The sequence below is a fragment of the Ranitomeya variabilis genome, chromosome 2, assembly GCF_051348905.1.
Source record: "Ranitomeya variabilis isolate aRanVar5 chromosome 2, aRanVar5.hap1, whole genome shotgun sequence".
NCBI classification, from domain to species: Eukaryota; Metazoa; Chordata; class Amphibia; order Anura; family Dendrobatidae; genus Ranitomeya; species Ranitomeya variabilis.
This window is the reverse complement of record NC_135233.1, coordinates 1,316,779-1,336,662: the sequence shown is the minus strand read 5'-3', so window position 1 is coordinate 1,336,662 and position 19,884 is coordinate 1,316,779. Positions and strand designations below refer to the sequence as shown.

At 45.7% G+C, this 19,884-nt stretch overlaps 1 protein-coding gene across 1 annotated transcript in view; it reads left to right on the top strand.

Annotated features, from left to right (window-relative positions):
• The window catches only part of OTOG (otogelin), a 1,016,637-nt gene that overhangs the window by 648,784 nt on the left and 347,969 nt on the right, over nucleotides 1–19,884 (top strand). The window contains exons 25-28 of the mRNA XM_077292284.1: nucleotides 662–800; nucleotides 954–1,085; nucleotides 1,159–1,305; nucleotides 1,369–1,488. Of these exons, the coding sequence (XP_077148399.1) occupies nucleotides 662–800; nucleotides 954–1,085; nucleotides 1,159–1,305; nucleotides 1,369–1,488 (538 nt within the window). The remainder of the gene's footprint in view (nucleotides 1–661; nucleotides 801–953; nucleotides 1,086–1,158; nucleotides 1,306–1,368; nucleotides 1,489–19,884) is intronic.

The window sequence follows — 19,884 nt, the reverse complement described above, 5'->3', positions numbered from 1 at the left end:
TTGCCTCTGTGTTGCTGCACACAGAGAGAGCTCTGCAGACAACTGCCCTGTCTGCTTCCAAGAACACACTGACACACCTCCCCCACTACTACAGGGCTTTTTAATCAGTCACAGCTTCACTATTCTAATTACAGCCACACCTATGTCTGTAGTACGCCCTCATGGCCTCACTACGCTTCCATGCACATTCTGGAGAGCACATACAGCGCCTCCTAGCTGTAACAAGGGTCACTGCCTCACAATTAACAGAAATGTGAGGGGTGTACTTACTTCTGTGATATGCTGTATACACAAATACAGGCATATACATATTTTAAGACTTATACATTAAAAAGATTCCTACAAATGAACATATGAATGTACACAAACACAGATATTCACATTTATTAGGGATGTTTTTACACAGTGCTCACATTCTCCCAGTTTGTCTCCCATCCTGCAAAGATGCTTTGTCGAAGCTCCTCTCTGCGGAAAGTGGTAGACATGGCTGCAGCCAGGTCAATGGAGAAGCCCGCGGCACTGCGCAGCAGCTAGGAGAGCAACCCGATGGGCATATGCGCCTCTACCCCCAGCCTAGCCTGCCCCATGACATGAGATTATTATGCTGTCATTTTGTGGTTGTTTGGAACCTCTTTGTGGTGATTCTGGTGATGTGTTCCAGTGTTTGCCACCATGGCGCCTTCCAGTGCAGCTTCCATCCGTGCCCATCGATGTGCACCTTCTACGGGGATCGCCATTTCCGAACTTTCGATGGTTTCACCTTTGATTTTGTTGGCGCATGCAAAGTTCATCTTGTAAAGGTGAGTCCCCCTGTAAGATGTTCTGACAGTCAGGGGCTCCTGGTTTGGGCCCGAAGGCTGTGATCTCTCTCTTCTTTCCTGTGGCTGTCAGCTCTTGTGCTTTGAATGAGGTCTGCAGGATAGCCCCTCTCATGTTGGCTCTTTCTTTCTCAGGCTCGTATTGGAAACTTCTCTGTGACTGCAGAGAATGTGAAGTGTTACAGTGTGGGGGTCGTCTGCCGGAAAGTCATCTCTATTAGCATGGGCCGCTCACTCATCCTCCTAGATGATCATACAGGATCTCTGGTAAAGTAGCGAAACTACTATGTTTTTCGGAGACTGGTGTAGGTGTTCCCTGACTGTCCTCTGGTCTTCACAGAGTCCATTCAGTGTCATTGATAAGGGCCAGGAGGTCCATGTCTGGCAGGCTGGGTTCTTCACCTTCGTCCACTTTCCCTCAGAGTACATAACACTTCTGTGGGACCAGAGAACAACCCTCCATATTCAGGCTGGGCCCCAGTGGCAGGTAAGAAATGAGCGGCCCCATGTCGTAATGCAGCAGCCTTCATCACGACTCTTCTCTTCTCAGGGTGCACTTGAAGGACTCTGTGGAAACTTTGACCTTAAGACTGTTAACGAGATGAGGACTCCGGATGACCTCGAGGTGTCAAATCCACAGGAATTTGGAACTAGCTGGACCATAGCCGAGGTACAATCAGAGTCAGCAAAATAAGATCAGCGGCAATCACTATTGATTCATTCTCCGACAATATTGTCTGTGACCTGGTGACAGAAAGACATTATCCCGTAGGGTCTGGAGAAGATGACGAGGCATTATGTGGGATCTAGTGGTGATGAGAAGCCATTATGTGGGATCTGGTGGTGATGAGGAGACATTATGTGGGATCTGGTGGAGATGTGGAGCCATTACGTGGGATCTGGTGGAGATGTGGAGCCATTATATGGGATCTGATGATGATAAGGAGACATGTGGGATCTGGTGGTGATGTGGAGCCATTACGTGGGATCTGGTGGTGATGAGGAGCCATTATGTGGGATCTGGTGAGGAGGAGACATTCTGTGGGATCTGGGAAGATGTGGAGCCATTATGTGGGATCTGGTGATGATAAGGATGATAAGGAGTAGTGATGAGCGAATATACTCGTTACTCAAGATTTCTCGAGCATGCTCAGGGGTCCTCCGAGTATTTTTTAGTGCTCGGAGATTTAGTTTTTCTTACGGCAGCTGAATGATTTACATCTGTTAGCCAGCATAAGTACATGTGGGGATTCCCTAGCAACCAGGCAACCCCCACATGTACTTATGCTGGCTAGTAGCTGTAAATCAATCAGCTGCGACAATGAAAACTAAATCTCCGAACACTAAAAAATACTCGGAGGACTCTCGAGCATGCTCGAGAAATCTCGAGTAATGAGTATATTCGCTCATCACTAATAAGGAGACATTATGTGGGATCTGGTGGTGATGTGGAGCCATTATGTGGGATCTGGTGATGAGGAGACATTGTGGGATCTGGTGATGAGGAAACATTATGTGGGATCTGGTGATGAGGAGGAGACACTTATGTAATAAGTGTTAGTGATGGGCGAGCACTAAAATGCTCGGATGCTGGAAAACATGAACATCACTGAAATTGATGGAAACAGTGCTGAATATGAATGGGAATAGCATGGGGAAGACCCCTGTAAGCATTTCTGACTCCCAGGTAGCTTTTGGGAACAATGTTGTCAGAGTATTATGCCACTTTTATGGAGTGACAAGAAAACATACAAAACCGAACATAAAATGGATTTTACACAAAAAAAAAAGTGAAAAAAACATTCTTTCCTGTATAATGACTTGTATATAAGGCAATAAAAAAAGTGAAAAAAAAATGCACCATCCATCTCCTTTACCCCTTAGGCTAAGCATTCACTCCATCTTTAAAGTGAACCTGTCCCCAGAAATAGTGCTATCAACCTGTGCCCCGGCCCTGACTGACACTGTCCCTGCATTGCTGTTGGCTGTCAGTCAGGGCCGGGGTGTGGTTAAAGCCGCCACTTTGTATTCTCAAAGTGGTGACTGAACCCACGGCGCCTCCAACCCCATGACTGAAGCCGAATGCTGCCGAGGAGAATTCATTTCATTTTCTCCCCGCTGCCTTTGGCTACGTGCAGGCGCCAGACCGCATCATGACGCTGTTAATCTGCAGGTTAACCGCATGTTCTGTCTTCATACACGTTGATACGGTGTGTGATCCGACATACGGCATAAACCACTTCTGTCTCCCAAATAAGCAGACTGTTCTCTGTAGTCTAACTTTTTTATTGGTAACATAGTAACATAGTATCATAGTAACATAGTTAGTAAGGCCGAAAAAAGACATTTGTCCATCCAGTTCAGCCTATATTCCATCATAATAAATCCCCAGATCTACGTCATTCTACAGAACCTAATAATTGTATGCTACAATATTGTTCTGCTCCAGGAAGACATCCAGGCCTCTCTTGAACCCCTCGACTGAGTTCGCCATCACCACCTCCTCAGGCAAGCAAAAAAATGGTAAACATGAGCGCGGTAAAACTATAAGAATACAAATGATATGGGTAAATATTGGGCAATAATAACACAGCTGATACTTTACAACTAATAGAAAAGTATACAGGATGATGCAACCTATGTATATAACTACATACAGTAACTCACAGATAATAGATTTTCCAGGTACTAGTTGCTATACAGTAATCACATTCTGTAGAATACTACATTGCAAGAACAGGGATAACAATCTTACCGGATAAACTTAACCAGGATGGCAAGCAAGTGAGGTATTTCCAGCATAGCAGAAGAATACGTGTGTCCAGGAAGAACACAGAGGGAAAATGGAGGTTCCTCATCCCAAAATGCCTTGGTGCAACCCACAATGCAACACTCTAATTATTACTAAAAAACACAGGTTATAAATTTAACCACCACTGGGTGGTGCTATAACACAGCAAAATCAAAACACTAATAGCATACCTCCCAACTTTTGAAGATGGGAAAGAGGGACAAATTTTGCGGCGCGCAAAGCGCGTCGCGGCAAATTTTAGGCCACGCCTCTGACCACACCCATTCATAATTAGTCACACCCATATCCACATCCCAACCACACCCATTTAGCACTGCTGATCACACTGTTTCATATACAATAATTATAAACAAAAAAATATGGCCACACAGTGCTCCATACTGTATAATGACCACACATGATGCCACATACTGTATAATGGCCACACATGACGCTCCATACTGTATAATGGCCACACATGATGCTCCATACTGTATAATGGCCACACATGACGCTCCATACTGTATAATGGCCACACATGATGCTCCATATTGTATAATGACCGCACATGATGCTCCATACTGTATACTGGCTGCAGATGATGCTCCATATTGTATAATGACTGCACATGATGCCCCATACTGTATAATGACCGCACATGATGCCCCATACTGTATAATGACCGCACATGATGCTCCATACTGTATAATGGCCACACATGATGCTCCATACTGTATAATGACCGCACATGATGCTCCATACTGTATAATGGCCGCACATGATGCTCCATACTGTATACTGGCTGCACATGATGCTCCATATTGTATAATGACTGCACATGATGCTCCATACTGTATAATGACCGCACATGATGCTCCATACTGTATAATGACCGCACATGATGCCCCATACTGTATAATGACCGCACATGATGCTCCATACTGTATAATGGCCACACATGATGCTCCATACTGTATAATGACCGCACATGATGCTCCATATTGTATAATGACTGCACATGATGCCCCATACTGTATAATGACCGCACATGATGCCCCATACTGTATAATGACCGCACATGATGCTCCATACTGTATAATGGCCACACATGATGCTCCATACTGTATAATGACCGCACATGATGCTCCATACTGTATAATGGCCGCACATGATGCACCATATTGTATAATGGCCGCACATGATGCTCCATACTGTATACTGGCTGCACATGATGCTCCATATTGTATAATGACTGCACATGATGCTCCATACTGTATAATGACCGCACATGATGCTCCATACTGTATAATGACCGCACATGATGCCCCATACTGTATAATGACCGCACATGATGCTCCATACTGTATAATGGCCACACATGATGCTCCATACTGTATAATGACCGCACATGATGCTCCATATTGTATAATGACCGCACATGATGCTCCATACTGTATAATGGCCACACATGATGCTCCATACTGTATAATGACTGCACATGATGCTCCATACTGTATAATGACCGCACATGATGCTCCATATTGTATAATGACCGCACATGATGCTCCATACTGTATACTGGCTGCACATGATGCTCCATATTGTATAATGACTGCACATGATGCTCCATACTGTATAATGACTGCACATGATGCTCCATACCGTATAATGGCCGCACATGACGCTCCATACTGTATAATGACTGCACATGATGCTCCATACTGTATGATGACCACACATGATGCTCCATACTGTATGCTGGCTGCACATGATGCTCCATACTGTATAATGACCGCACATGATGCTCCATACTGTATAATGACCCCACATGATGCTCCATACTGTATAATGACCGCACATGATGCTGCATACTGTATAATGACCGCACATGATGCTCCATACTGTATAATGGCCACAGTTCTCCATACTGTATAATGACATACAGGCACGCAGCTCACACACACGCTCACACACATGCACACGCACACAGCTCACACACACGCAGCACACACACACAGCTCACACACGCACGCAGCTCACACACATGCAGCATCACACACACAGTATCACACATACAAATGCAGCATCACAAACGCAGCTCACAAACACATGCAGCTTTGACACAAATGCATCACATACGCAGCCATCACACACACACACACAGCCATCACACACACACGCAATCTTCACACACACACACGCAGTCATCACACACACACACGCAGCCATCACACACACACGCAGCCATCACACACACACACACGCAGCCATCACACACACACACGCAGCCATCACACACATACACCCAGCCATCACACACACACACGCAGCCATCACACACACACACGCAGCCATCACACACACACGCAGCCATCACACACACACACGCAGCCATCACACACACACACAGCCATCACACACACACAAACACCCAGCCATCACACACACACACCCAGCCATCACACACACCAGATACCTCATACACACATGACACACACAAATGCAGCATCACACACACACACAATGACACACACATGCAGCATCAGACACACACACACATCACACACACACACACAATCTCCTCTGTGTTGCAGGGGCGGCTGATGTCCATGTGCAGCTCTTCAGTTTCTCCGGCTGCTCACAGCTCTGCACTGTCCCGGCACCTCCCAAATCTCTCCTTCTCTGCCGGGATAGCAGCTTAGAGCAGGAGAAGCCGGAGCTCCGTGCACACACAGGAGGAAGTGAGTCGCTGACCTCTCATCTTGATCGATGCTGGCTCTCTCCCTCAGCGTGGCAGCGCAGCGCACACAGGGGGCGGGGGGGGGGGCGGGATCGGTCGGGAGGAGACCCAGCATGTATAAGAAAAAAAAAACAGCCACAAACCTAAGCTACTCAGGTGCCGCCCCCTGCATTGTCCCCGCCCTAGGCACGTAGTGTGGGACATTAGTGTCCCGCCCGGGATCCCGGGGCTGACTGTCAAAATCAGGACAGTCCTGCGGGATCCGGGACGGTTGGGAGGTATGCTAATAGTACTGAAACTTTAATGCTTGAAACAAACACCTGTCCTTAGAAAGGACTGAACACTCCCCGCTTGGCATCAACCGATGCCACACACAGCTCTTTTGGTGTCTTGCTTCAACGGATCTGGTTGCGTGGTCCGCAGGATTGTGGTTTGTGGACACATAGTGCCACTGTTTAGGGTCGGTGGATCTCCTGATCCTTAGCACCTGATTGCTGACATAGACATAGAAGTGACGAGTTTCATTGCAAATGTACCCCAGCACTACCTTGCTGTTAGTGTAGAACTCGACATCTTTGATTTCCAGGTCCATTTCTGTCGAGATAAGCTCAGCTAACTCTACTGCTAGCACAGCTGCACAGAGTTCCAGTCTGGGTACTGTGTGTTCACGGAGTGGGGCCAGTTTTGTCCGGCTCATAACAAGCCTTATGTGGCATTGTTCATTTATATCGGTATTTTTCAAATACGCCACTGCTGCAATTGCTTTGGTTGAAGCATCACAGAAGATACAAAGCCTTTGCACCTTGATTTCTGATGAAGGCACAGAAGTATATGGTCGTGCCACGTAGAGACTTGACAGGGCTTCTAAAGAGTTCTTCCATCTTACCCACAAGTCTCTTTTCTCGCTGGGAAGCGGATCATCCCAATCGGACGTCTCTTGGGTGAAGTCTCTCAACATCATTTTACCTTGGATAGTTACAGGGGTTACAAATCCCAGAGGATCGTACAAGCTGTTTACTACGGACAGGACGCCTCTACGCGTGAAGGGTTTCTCTTCTTCGCTGATCTGGAAGGTGAATGCATCCTTTTTCAAATCCCAGAGTAAACCCAGGCTCCGCTGCATAGGGAAGGAGTCCATGCTTAAATCCAAGTCTTTTAAATCGGTTGAGTAATCTTGAGAGGGAAAGGCTGCCATTAGTTTTTGGCTGTTGGAAGCAATTTTGTGCAACCTCAAATTGGATGAAGCCAGCATTTCTTGTGCCCTTTTCAGGAGACTGACTGCCGACTCCTCTGTGGGTGTGGATTTCAGGCAATCATCTACGTAGAAATCCTTTTCTACAAACAATCTTACATCCGATCCATACTTTGCTTCACCCTCTCTGGCTGAATGTCTGAGGCCATAGATAGCGACAGCAGGGGAGGGGCTGTTCCCAAAGATGTGTACCTTCATACGATATTCCACGATGTACTTGTAGGGGTCATTATCGCGGTACCAGAAAAACCTCAAGTAGTTTCTGTGTTCTTTAACAAGGAAGCAGTGAAACATCTGTTGTATGTCGGCCATAAATGCTACTGCATCTTTACGGAAACGAAGAAGTACTCCCAGAAGTCTGTTGTTGAGGACTGGACAAGACAGAAAGACGTCGTTTAGAGAAACACCTTCGTATCTGGCACTTGAGTCAAATACTACTCTTATCTGACCTGGTTTCTTCGGATGATACACACCGAAAATAGGTAAGTACCAACATTCCTCGGAATCTTGAAGTACAGGTGCAATTTCCGCGTGGCCACTCTGGAATATTCTCTCCATGAAGGTAAAGAAGTGTTCTCTTGTTTCTGGTGCCTTCTGCAGTTTGCGTGTAAGGGAGACAAATCAACTGAAGACAAGTTCTCTGTTGTTGGGTAAGCGTTGCGTCTGTGGTTTGAATGGTAAAGGTGCAACCCAACTCTGATTCATCTCTTACTATCTCTCGCTCCGTGATGTCCAAGAACAGTCTGTCCTCTATGGACGTTGCTACCTGGTTGTCTTCTCTTGTCCTGTGGAAAACTGTGCACCCTATATGATCTTGCTCACCGTCGCATGCATGGTCTTCACAGGAAGGATCAGCTAACGGACAAGGTGGAGGGGTGTGGTGTGGCAATTCTTTAATCAGGAAACTGCTCTCGCATGGCTGGAAGAGAGACGGACGTCCATTCTCGAGGGTATTGGTGAGCATGCTGTTGACTGATGTCGGCCTGTGTGCTCCACCCAAACAGATGTCTCCCACAATGACCCATCCTAGGTCAAGTCTCTGAGCATATGGGGCGTTTTGTGGGCCATTAATCTGTCCTCTAGCCTTGTGGACCCGTAGTATGTCTCTTCCGAGGAGTAAGACGATAGGAGCTCCTTGGTCAAGCTCTGGTATCAGGTGAGCTATAACATCTCAAGTGGGTGTGATGAGCTGCTACCTCTGGTGTAGGTATCTCAGACCTGTTGTCGGGAATCTGGTTGCACTCCAGTATTGATGTCAAGGAAAAGCAGGTTTGACCGTCCAGACACTCTACTTTGAATCCGGTCGCTTTCCTCCCCGCCGTCTCGACAGTACCTGCACATGTCTTCAAGGAGTACGGAGAGCCGGGACCAGCAATGTTGAAGGTGTCGAAGAGAAAGGACTTAGCTAGAGACCTGTTGCTCTGATCGTCCAACATTGTATATACCTTGATTGCCTTATCCCGTTGGCTCGCTGGGAATACTCTGACAAGACAGATCTTCGAGCAGGATCTTCCTGCTACGAGTTCCTTGCAGATCTCTGTACACTGAGAAGTGACCACTGGAGTGTCCATGTCTGTGTCCATCTGTTTTTCGGCAGACTCTTCTACTCGCGACGATACCCCTGAGGGTGGTCCAGGATGTAAGGCCGTGTTGTGCTCCACACTACTACATTCTGTGCATTTTACACTGGTTTCACAGTTCTTGGCGAAGTGTCTGAAGCATATCTTGTTTTCCTTTAGGAAACTCTTACGGTCTTCTAGAGACTTCTCCCTGAAGGCTCTATATTTTAGTAGAGGATGAGGTTTCTTGTGTAGGGGGCAGTGTTTGCTGAGATCTTGGGGTTTGTCCTCTTCTGGAGAGGACTTACTTGCCCTGTAAGGAAAACCTGTGGAGGTAACATTAGTTTTGTGGACTGCCACTAGTGTTTTACTGGGTTTTACACCAGAGGCAGTGGTACATGACATAGTGAAATGGAAACTGGGGTCATTTCTAACTTTAGCCTGCTGAGCAACAAAGTCTACAAACACCCTGAAAGGAGGAAATGGTAGCTTATGAGCCTGTTTGTAACGGGACCCGTGACTGACCCACTTTTCTTGTAAGTTGTAAGGGAGCTTTTGGACAATCAGGTTGACACCTCTGGCAGTGTCCAGGAATGCCAACCCTGGTAGATCACCTTCTGCCTGAGCAGCATGTACCTCCATTAACAAGTCGCTCAGTTCCCTGAGCTTTTGATAACCCTTATTTGCTATCTTGGGGAAATCATCAATTCTTTTATACAAAGCGTTTTCTATAGCTTCTATTGACCCATAACATTCTTCGAGTCTCTCCCACACCATGCGAAGTCCTGTGTGTGGGTACTTTTTGTTAATGTTCCTGATTCTTTTGGCGTGTTCAGCTGACTCGCTTCCAAGCCACTTAACCAGTAGATCTAACTCTTCACTACTGGAAAGATGCAAGTCTCTGATGGCATTCTGGAAAGAGGCTCGCCATGCTCTGTAGCTTTCAGCTCGATCAGTAAACTTTACAAGTCCTTTGGTCACCAGCTGCCGGCGGGTAAAGAACCTTGCAAAGTTCATAGTGGCTGAGTCAGTGCCAACATGAGCTGGTGTGCTGTTGTCATGCGGTGTGTGTGGTGCATCCTCATACCTGGTGGGAGCTTCTGGCTTAGGAAAGTCTGTATAAAACCGTTCCGAAGCGAAGGGTGTCCCTGTCAGTCTTGGAGGAGGCCGTACCTTCTGTTCTGTAAGACGGTATTGGTGGTCGACGTCGTTTCGCAGTATACCTTCCTGCTTCCAGTACGGTGTTTGGAGGAAAGATCTCTGGTAGTCTGTATAGGCTGGTTGGTGTAACGGATCAGAGTCGTCTTCTATTCTGGGATGTTGGTGGACGTATTCTGAGACGCGTTGAGCAGGGTCCTGACGATCAAAGTCTGGTCCACGTACGTCGCTATCACGCTCAGATTCAGGAAACTCGACGGCTTCTAAGAACTCAGCTTTGGCTATTGCGGCTGCTGCTTCTTTTTCAGCGGAAAGCCTTTCTAAGGTTGCTCGCAGGCGTGCTGTATCTGCGTCTCTATCGGCCTGCAGGCGGGCTCTTTCTGCTTCTTGCTCTGCTTGCAGGCGGGCTCTTTCTGCTTCTTGCTCTGCTTGCAGGCGGGCTCTTTCTGCTTCTTGGCGGGCTCTTTCTGCTTCTCTATCTGCTTTCAGGCGAGCTCTTTCTGTTTCTTGCTATGCTTATCTTAACTTTAACTGCATCTCTTGTGCAGCGAAGGAGGATCTTACTTTCGCCTCCTCAGCTTCTGCTCGGGCGAGGGTGACAGACCTTTTCGAGGATGACTTGCTAGAGCGGCTTGTTTGGGACCTCGTCCCGAGTGAAGATGCTCGACTTGCAGACATTTCGTGTCCGTTTGCAGGCGGTAGGACGTCTCAGAGCGGGTAGGAATGACTTCAGCGTGGACTGAGACGTGTGGTGCTTGGTGGGCTGCACTCTCGGTACTTGTGACTGTATGGCGGCCGCTGAGGTATCTGCAGGCAGTGCGGTGTGGTACAAGTGACTGCGTAAGTGGTATTTGCTATCGCTGGCGTCTAGCCTCCTTTACTGTCATCGCCGGCGTCTAGCTTCCGTTTTACTGTTCTGTCTTCATACACGTTGATACGGTGTGTGATCCGACATACGGCATAAACCACTTCTGTCTCCCAAATAAGCAGACTGTTCTCTGTAGTCTAACTTGTTTATTGGTAAACATGAGCGCGGTAAAACTATAAGAATACAAATGATATGGGTAAATATTGGGCAATAATAACACAGCTGATACTTTACAACTAATAGAAAAGTATACAGGATGATGCAACCTATGTATATAACTACATACAGTAACTCACAGATAATAGATTTCCCAGGTACTAGTTGCTATACAGTAATCACATTCTGTAGAATACTACATTGCAAGAACAGGGATAACAATCTTACCAGATAAACTTAACCAGGATGGCAAGCAAGTGAGGTATTTCCAGCATAGCAGAAGAATACGTGTGTCCAGGAAGAACACAGAGGGAAAATGGAGGTTCCTCATCCCAAAAAAAACACAGGTACTGAAACTTTAGTGCTTGAAACAAACACCTGTCCTTCTTAGAAAGGACAGAACACCGCATATCTGCAAGTTAACAGCAAAATTTCTGGTGACAGGTTCCCTTTAATAAAGCATGCATACATACATAATTAATTCTTATCTATCTAATAGAACAGCTGTCCAGACCTGCATCCAAACAAAAAAACAACTCCAGAGTAATCCCTGGAGAATGAAATCATCCTGAGTGACAAAGTGAGGGGCTACGCGCCCCCTGTGGTCTCAGGGTATTGGTCTCAAACTGTTGGGGTGCACCTATGAGACCCTATTTTTTAGAGTTTATGCCGTCCACCCAACTCTCCAAAATCTGAAAGGCTCTTCCAGTGTGTTTGGTAGTTGCCTCTGTAGCTGTGGTGCCATCCTTCCTACAGTTAATCATTTTTATAGGGCCATCTGTATTCTGGGAATGGATGTCTCACATCTGTCAGGTTCTAAAAAGCTTTGAGGAATAAACCAAGATGGTGAGCAGCGATGTCACCTTAGTCAGCGTAACCATCTTACTTCTGGGTGTACTTAAACGCTTCCTGCTCACAATTAAAAATGAAAGTTTGCATGTGGACAAGGTGGAGATGGAGGATGAAAGTACACAGGGTTCTACGTGCTTGCCAATCCCTTCTCCAAGACGCAGCCATGGATTCATCCCACCCTGTACCTCTTATTGCACATTAGCAAGCACAATCAGCTACCGTGTCTGATTTTTTGGTCCCATCCCAGCATTCAGTTGTCCCTACCCCAGGCCTTGAAGCACAAAGAAAATATCCAGACACCTACCAAACCACAGGCCCAAACAGTAAACGGGCACGTTTACAAACTGCTTGTTTGGAAATCTTGTTGTTTAGGCTTGTGGACACTTTGGGTTTCCACAAGCTCATGACGGCATATGTACCTTGGAATTCGATCCCCATACGCCACTATTTTTTGCCGTGTTCCATCCCTGCCTTACACCAGCACATCTCATAACACGTATGCCCTGACCAAAGCAGTTACTGTGAATGTTCACATAAGAACCAACATGTGGACAAGTGCTAGTTGTGCACAGGAATGCTACGTTTCTTATGCACACAAGGATGGGCAAACCAGGATGGATATAACCAAAGGACCCTAAACAGGCTAAGAATTCCATAAACCTGATTTGTCCCTGCCTGGCCACAGAGGTTGGCACCCTAAAATTACACAATGGCTCCCCCAATGAACTTCAGCTGGCCCATAAAATTGTGAGGGTCATCAGGTGGCCCTCAACCAGAATTATTATAATAATAATAATTTTATTCATATAGCGCCAACATATTCCGCAGCGCTTTACATTATAGAGGGGACTTGTACAGACAATAGACATTACAGCATAATAATACACACAGATCAAAACAGATACCAAGAGGAGTGAGGGCCCTGCTGCTCGCAAGCTTACAAACTATGAGGAAAAGGGGAGACACGAGAGGGGGATGGTGACAATTGCTTTCGTTGTTCGGACCAGCCATAGTGTAAGGCTCGTGTGTTCATGTAAAGCTGCATGATCCAGTTATCAGCCTAAGTATGTAACAGTAGAGACACAGAGGGCTATTAACTGTATAAAGTGTATGAGAACATGATGCGAGGAACCTGATTGTTTTTTGTTTTTTTTTAATAGGCCACACAGGGATAGTTAGGTTAATGCGTTGAGGCGGTAGGCCAGTCGGAACAAATGCGTTAAAACTGTGGGGATTAGGGATTAATCATATTAACCTGGGTAGTGCATTCCAGAGAATTGGCGAAGCACGTGTAAAGTCTTGGAGACGGGAGTGAGAGGTTCTGATTATTGAGGATGCTAACCTGAGGACATTAGAGGAGCGGAGGGCACGGGTAGGGTGGTAGACTGAGACCAGAGAGGAGATGTAGGGTGGTGCTGAGCCATGGAGTGCTTTGTGGATGAGGGTAGTAGTTTTGTACTGGATTCTGGAGTGGTTGGGTAACCAGTGTAATGACTGGCACAAGGTAGAGGCATCGGTATAACGATTAGTGAGAAATATGATCCTGGCTGCAGCATTCAGGACAGATTGGAGAGGGGAGAGTTTGGTAAAGGGAGGCCGATTAGTACAGAGTTACAATAGTCCAGACCAGAATGAATAAGAGAAACAGTTAAAGTTTTTGCAGAGTCGAAAGTAAGAAAAGGGCGAATTCTAGAAATGTTTTTGAGATGCAGATAAGAAGAGCGAGACAGTGATCGGATGTGGGGGGTGAATGAAAGATTGGAATCAAGTATGACCCCAAGGCAGCAGGCAATCACTCATTGTGGAGACACGGGTGGGGGGGGGTTTCGGCGGTCGCCCATGTCCACTAGCCGGAACCGCATGGACCAGGCATCGTCCTGCCTAACGCCCACTTTCCCATTAACGTGGGTATACCACAACTTAGACAACACAGGGTGAGGGTTAAACAGTGTGAAAATGCTTTATTGAACCACAAAACTGGCAGATAATACTTAGAACAGTCAAAGCAAAATTCCCCAAGATGGTGCACATTACAGAGTCTCAACCTTCTGCTGACCCGCCAGGATAATGGCAGATGTTACGACAGAGCTCCCAGGGTCGGCTACCTCACCTGTGGTACACAGAGGTGGTAGCAACAAGCGTAGGAAGATGACAGTCCACTGAGTTCATACAAGGTCCAAAGTCAGTTGACATGAGAGTGGTGATAGTGACCTGCCTTATCCGAACATATCCTTGGAGCCAGGCGACCAGTGCGTCCCAATCCTGGTTTTCTCTAAATGTATCCATGGTTCCATCCATGGTCAATGGAACAGATCTTTATCCTTCCAACCGAAGCCAAAAACCCCTAGGTTGTTTCCTGTAGAATGATAGATCCATGTCCCTCGTGATGGTGCCATGATGAATTGGCTGCAGTCCTGTCTCTCTTCTGTTGGGTGTTTTGCAGAGTATCTGGGTGTGTTGCTCTCTCTGTCTGAGTCTCTTTATAGAGAGGCATGTAAACTATTTTTAGATTTACCCAGTGTCCTTCAGTCCACCCTCAGAGATAAGGGGAAGAATGGTGATGACCAAGTTGCCTTGTTTATGTCATTTGCATAGATTTTCCTACTCTTATTTTCAAAATCAACAAACTATCTGGGCTAAACAATTTATAGTTAGCATATCAGTAGACCTCACTATTCATCAAGGATAAGAGCACACTATGTAATATCAAATATCAGCTTTCAAGTCAATATTCCAAGCTTACACAAACAAAAAACATAGTTACTTACCGATAACGGTGTTTCTCAGAGCCCATGACAGCACCACGGAGAGAGGGGATCCGCCCTTCAGGGAACCCTCAGATTAAAAGGGCGGTACCTCTCCCTCTCATCAGTTGGTTTACAGAGCATCGGAGGACCTACAAGTTATTAATAACAACAGAAATATATACACATTATAATACTGCTTATCAGAAGAAAACACCGTGCCTATACAAAAACACGCTACGAACAGTAAAACGTGCTCACCATGTGATGGGAGGGATTAAACGGGTTCTGTCATGGACTCTGAGAAAAGCATAGTTACTTACCGATAACTGTGTTTCTCAGTCTCCCATGACAGTACCACGGAGAGAATTACAGAGATTTTGAAGTTTAGGGAGGGACCACAGCCTGAAGAACCCTTCTTCTGATTATTAAGTCAGACGCGGAGGTTAGATCTAGGCGATAGTGTTTTAAAAAGGTTGAAGGTTATGACCAGGTGGCTGCTTTACAGATTTGTTCTATCGATACCTCAGACCTCTTCGCCCATGAGGTCGCCAATGCCCTTGTGGAATGAGTCACTTGTTTCCTACTTTTTAAAAGAGTAGAAACTAAGTTCTCCGAAAAACTCCTACCTCTCAGCAGCGCCCCTTCAAAATCCATTCTGTTAAATGAAGGTTCACCGCCTGCAGATGTTACACCGGGCCTTGAGACAGAAGGTCCGAAACGTCAGGTAGAATCCAGGGGTCGGACATCGATAGCATCCTCAGCCAGGAGAGCCAAGTTCTTCTTGGCCAGAAAGGGGCTATATGTATCCTCCTTGACTTGTCTTCCCTGACTTTCCGTATAACTGCTGGAATAAGGATGAATGGAGGAAAGGCATATGTTAAGCTGTGAGTCCATGAACGCGTGAAGGCATCTAGGGCCCAAGGGGGGTTCAGGGAGCAAAATGCCTTTGATTTATTCCCCACATCTTCACAATCTGATTAAAAATGGACTGATTTAAAACCCAATCGCCTTGTCTTAGCTGAGTGCTGCTCAGAAAATCTGCCTTTTGATTTTCTACCCCCCGAATATGTAGTGCAGAAAGGGATAGAAGGTTTTCCTCCGCAAAGCTGAGGATTCTGGCAGAAGTGTCCATTAAAGCTTGGGATCTGGTCCCCCCCTGATGGTTTATGTAAGCCACTGTTACTTGTTTGTCCGAAAATATGCAGACGTGATGTCCCCGTATAAAGGGAAGGAATTTTGAAAGAGCGTGACCTACAGCCCATAGTTCTTTCTGGTTCGAGGAAGCTGCTAATTCCTGGCTCCCCCACTCCCCCTGAGTCACCGATTGTCTATGTGGGACCCCATCCCGTGGGGCTTGCATCGGTAGTAATTATATGGGACGCTCTTGTTACCCAGTGGATCCCTCTGGATAGATTGCTGATATCCTCCCACCATAGTAGGGAATGAATAGAAGAAGAATTTAGAGTTATGTGACCTTCTAAATGACCTCTTAGGGTACTGTCACACAGTGGCACTTTTGTCGCTACGACGGTACGATCCGTGACGTTCCAGCGATATCCATACGATATCGCTGTGTCTGACACGCAGCAGCGATCAGGGACCCTGCTGAGAATCGTACGTCGTAGCAGATCGTTTGGAACTTTATTTTGTCGCTGGATCTCCCGCTGTCATCGCTGGATCGTTGTGTGTGACAGCGATCCAGCGATGCGTTCGCTTGTAACCAGGGTAAACATCGGGTTACTAAGCGCAGGGCCGATGTTTACCGTGGTTACCAGCGTAAAAGTAAAAAAAAAAACCCGTACATACTCACATTCCGGTGTCCTTCAGGTCCCTTGCAGTCTGCTTCCCGCTCTGACTGACTGCCGGCCGGAAAGTGAGAGCAGAGCACAGCGGTGACGTCGCCGCTGTGATCTGCTTTCACTTTACGGCGGCACTCAGTCAGAGCGGGAAGCAGACTGCGAGGGACCTGGCGGACACCGGAATGTGAGTATGTACGGTTTGTTTTTTTTTACTTTTATGCTGGTAACCAGGGTAAACATCGGGTTAAGTAATTGGCTTCCTTATTACATTGGCACATAGCACTTTCTTGGCCTTTGGGCCGTTTTTTCTTTGCACTTGATATGTTTTTGGTGGTAATCAAATTGTTGCACATAGCACTTTTATTTTTTCACATTGTCACCATGATATTTTGAGAGTGAATTGCTTGGGGTTTGTTGTGATATCCCTATCACTGGCACATATTGATTTTTGAATTTTTTATATATTTTTAGTCAGTGTATATATTGGGATAAATTGCCATTTTTCTATAGTACATGATGAGCATTTGGCTTGCCTTATGAGTTTGCGGCTTTAATTGTGCACATTTTTTGTAATTTATTAATATATGTATTTCTATATTTATTATTTTTATTTTTAAATAATATATATTTTTTAAATGTTTGTCACTATTGCTACTAATAAATAAATAAATAAAATAATTTATTATTACTAATATTCCCTGTCATGTTCTCATTGGTTCGGGTCTCTATGTTGGGAGCTTTGGTTTCTACCTTCTAGTGGTTCTCCACTATAACTGGTGCACAGGAGGTGATCCATTAATTATAGTATATATTTTATTCATTGTTACCTTTTAATAATTATATTTTGGTATCACTACTGTGTCTCTTTATCGTTGGAAAGTTGCAGAGTGTGACAGTACCCTTAGTGTCCACTGATTTTCTAATATATCTCACTGGAGATTTCTTGTGTGTAGTTGTGACCACTGTACCGCCGGTAGACAGGTAGAAAGGTAACCTAGCAGTGACATGGCTTTCCTCAGTGTCATGGAGGGGTTCCTTAAGGCTTTCGTTACTATATGGATATTTTTTTCTTTTTTTTCCTGAGCTGGAAGGCGACATTCTTATTTTTGAGAGTCCAACGTTAGCCCTAGGAATTCTTGTATTCTGCTTGGCTCTAGCCTTGACTTCTCCAGATTTAGAAGCCAGCCCATGTTCACTAGAGTTTTCATCACTCTGTCCCTCTGCTCTCTGCAGTGTTGGGCCGAGTCGCTCGGTATTAAAAAATTGTCCAAATAGGGAATTATAAGGATGTCTTGTTCCCTTAGATGAGCCATCATTTCTGCTACTAGCTTTGTGAACCCCCGGGGGCTATAGAAATTCCGAAAGGAAGGGCTCTGTATTGGAATTCTCTTACCTCCCCTTTTATGGAAACTGCTAGTCTGAGGAATTTCCGAGACTGTTCATGGATGGGGACGTGGTAGTACGCGTCCCTGAGATCCAAGACGGTCATAAAACAGTTCGGGAATAGTATTTTGATGTTGGATTTTATTGACTCCATCTTGAATTTTTGATTTTTGACATATCCATTCAGTTTCCGTAAATTGATTATTGTCCGATAAGTGCCGTTTGGTTTTGATACTAGAAATAACGGGGAGTAGAAACACTTTCCCATCTCTGAAGGACTGATTTCTCTATTAGGTTCAAGACCTTGCATTCTAGGGCCTTTTGTTCCTCTACAGAGGATCTTAGGGTAGTCACTACATAGTTTTGAGGGGGAAAGAAAGGAAGTCTATCCGTAAGCCTGACTTGATTATATTTAAGATCCAAGGGCTGTCAGATTTTTTCCCAGGCCGGAAGCAAAAAGGGTTAATCTTCCCCCCTCCCTGAGCAAACCATCACTTTGAAGATTTTTTGTCTTGGGATGAACTGCCAAAAGAGGTACCCTCTGTTTTTCCTTCTTCCCTCATCCCATCTTTTCTGCCCTCCCAGGCGTTTCCTACGAAAAAAAACCCTTTTTGCTCTGAAAGGACCGTTTAAATGATACAGGCCCTACGTTCGGGAATCCCTTTTTCTTATCCCCGGCTTCATCCAAAGTTTCTCCGCATAAATTTTGGCCCTCACATGGGATCGAGCATAACTTTAGTTTAGTTTGTAGGTCCCCTGGCCAACATTTAAGCCATAAGTTTCTCTGGGCTGCTTTTGAGATGGCTGTAGATTTAGATGTTAAACGGACAGAGTCAGTCGATTAATCTGCTAGAAAGGCTACTGCACCTCTTATCATGGGAATGGATTCCAAGATTTTTTTCTGTGTGCCCCTTCCCTTAGTTGTTTTTCCAGCTGGTCCACCCATGCCATTAGTGATCTGGAGGTACATGTTGCTGCTTTAGCTGGCCTAAGGTTTCCCCCTGCTGACTCCCAGGCCCCTTTAAGAAATGTGTCAGCTTTTTTGTCTAAGGGGTCTTTAAGTGTACCCATGTCCTCAAAGTGGAGGGCGAATTTTTTTGAGGCTTTAGCTACAGCAACGTCCAGTCTAGGGGCTTTGTCCCAAGATGTGAATGCCTCCTCTTCAAAGGGGTATTTCCTTCTAAGGGAAGGTACCAAGGAATTCTTCCTATCTGGCTTCTCCCATTCTTTTTGATTAAAGCCTGGATATTTTCATTAAGAGGGAACACTTTGCGTTTCTTTTGCCCTAATCCCCGAAACATAATATCTTGCACTGATTTATCAGGACGAGGGTCCACCACCCCCATAGTAGATCTCATTGCTTTTACTAGTGAGTCTACATTGTCAAGGGGAAAACAATGACGCCCCCCATCTCCTCGTCCGAGGATGCGGAGGAAGAATCTGACATATCTGAGTCAATAGTCCCAGAGGCAGAGGGGTCAGATTGAGAGTATGTTATGGGGTTCCTCTTTTTGGCTTTATCTCCCTGTTTTAGGAATGAAAGGGCACTCTGGAGCTCTGATCTGATTACAGATCTAAGTTCCGAAGCAAAATCCGGGGTTTCCTCACAAACAATTTGTTGTGTACAGGAGTCGCAGAGCTTCTTGATCCAGGATTCTGGCAAGGCTCTGTCACAGGTGGGATAACTCCTGTTTTTCATTTTCCCCAGTCTCTTCCTTACCTAATAAAGGGAAGAGAAGGGCCCACATTAAAATAGTGGAT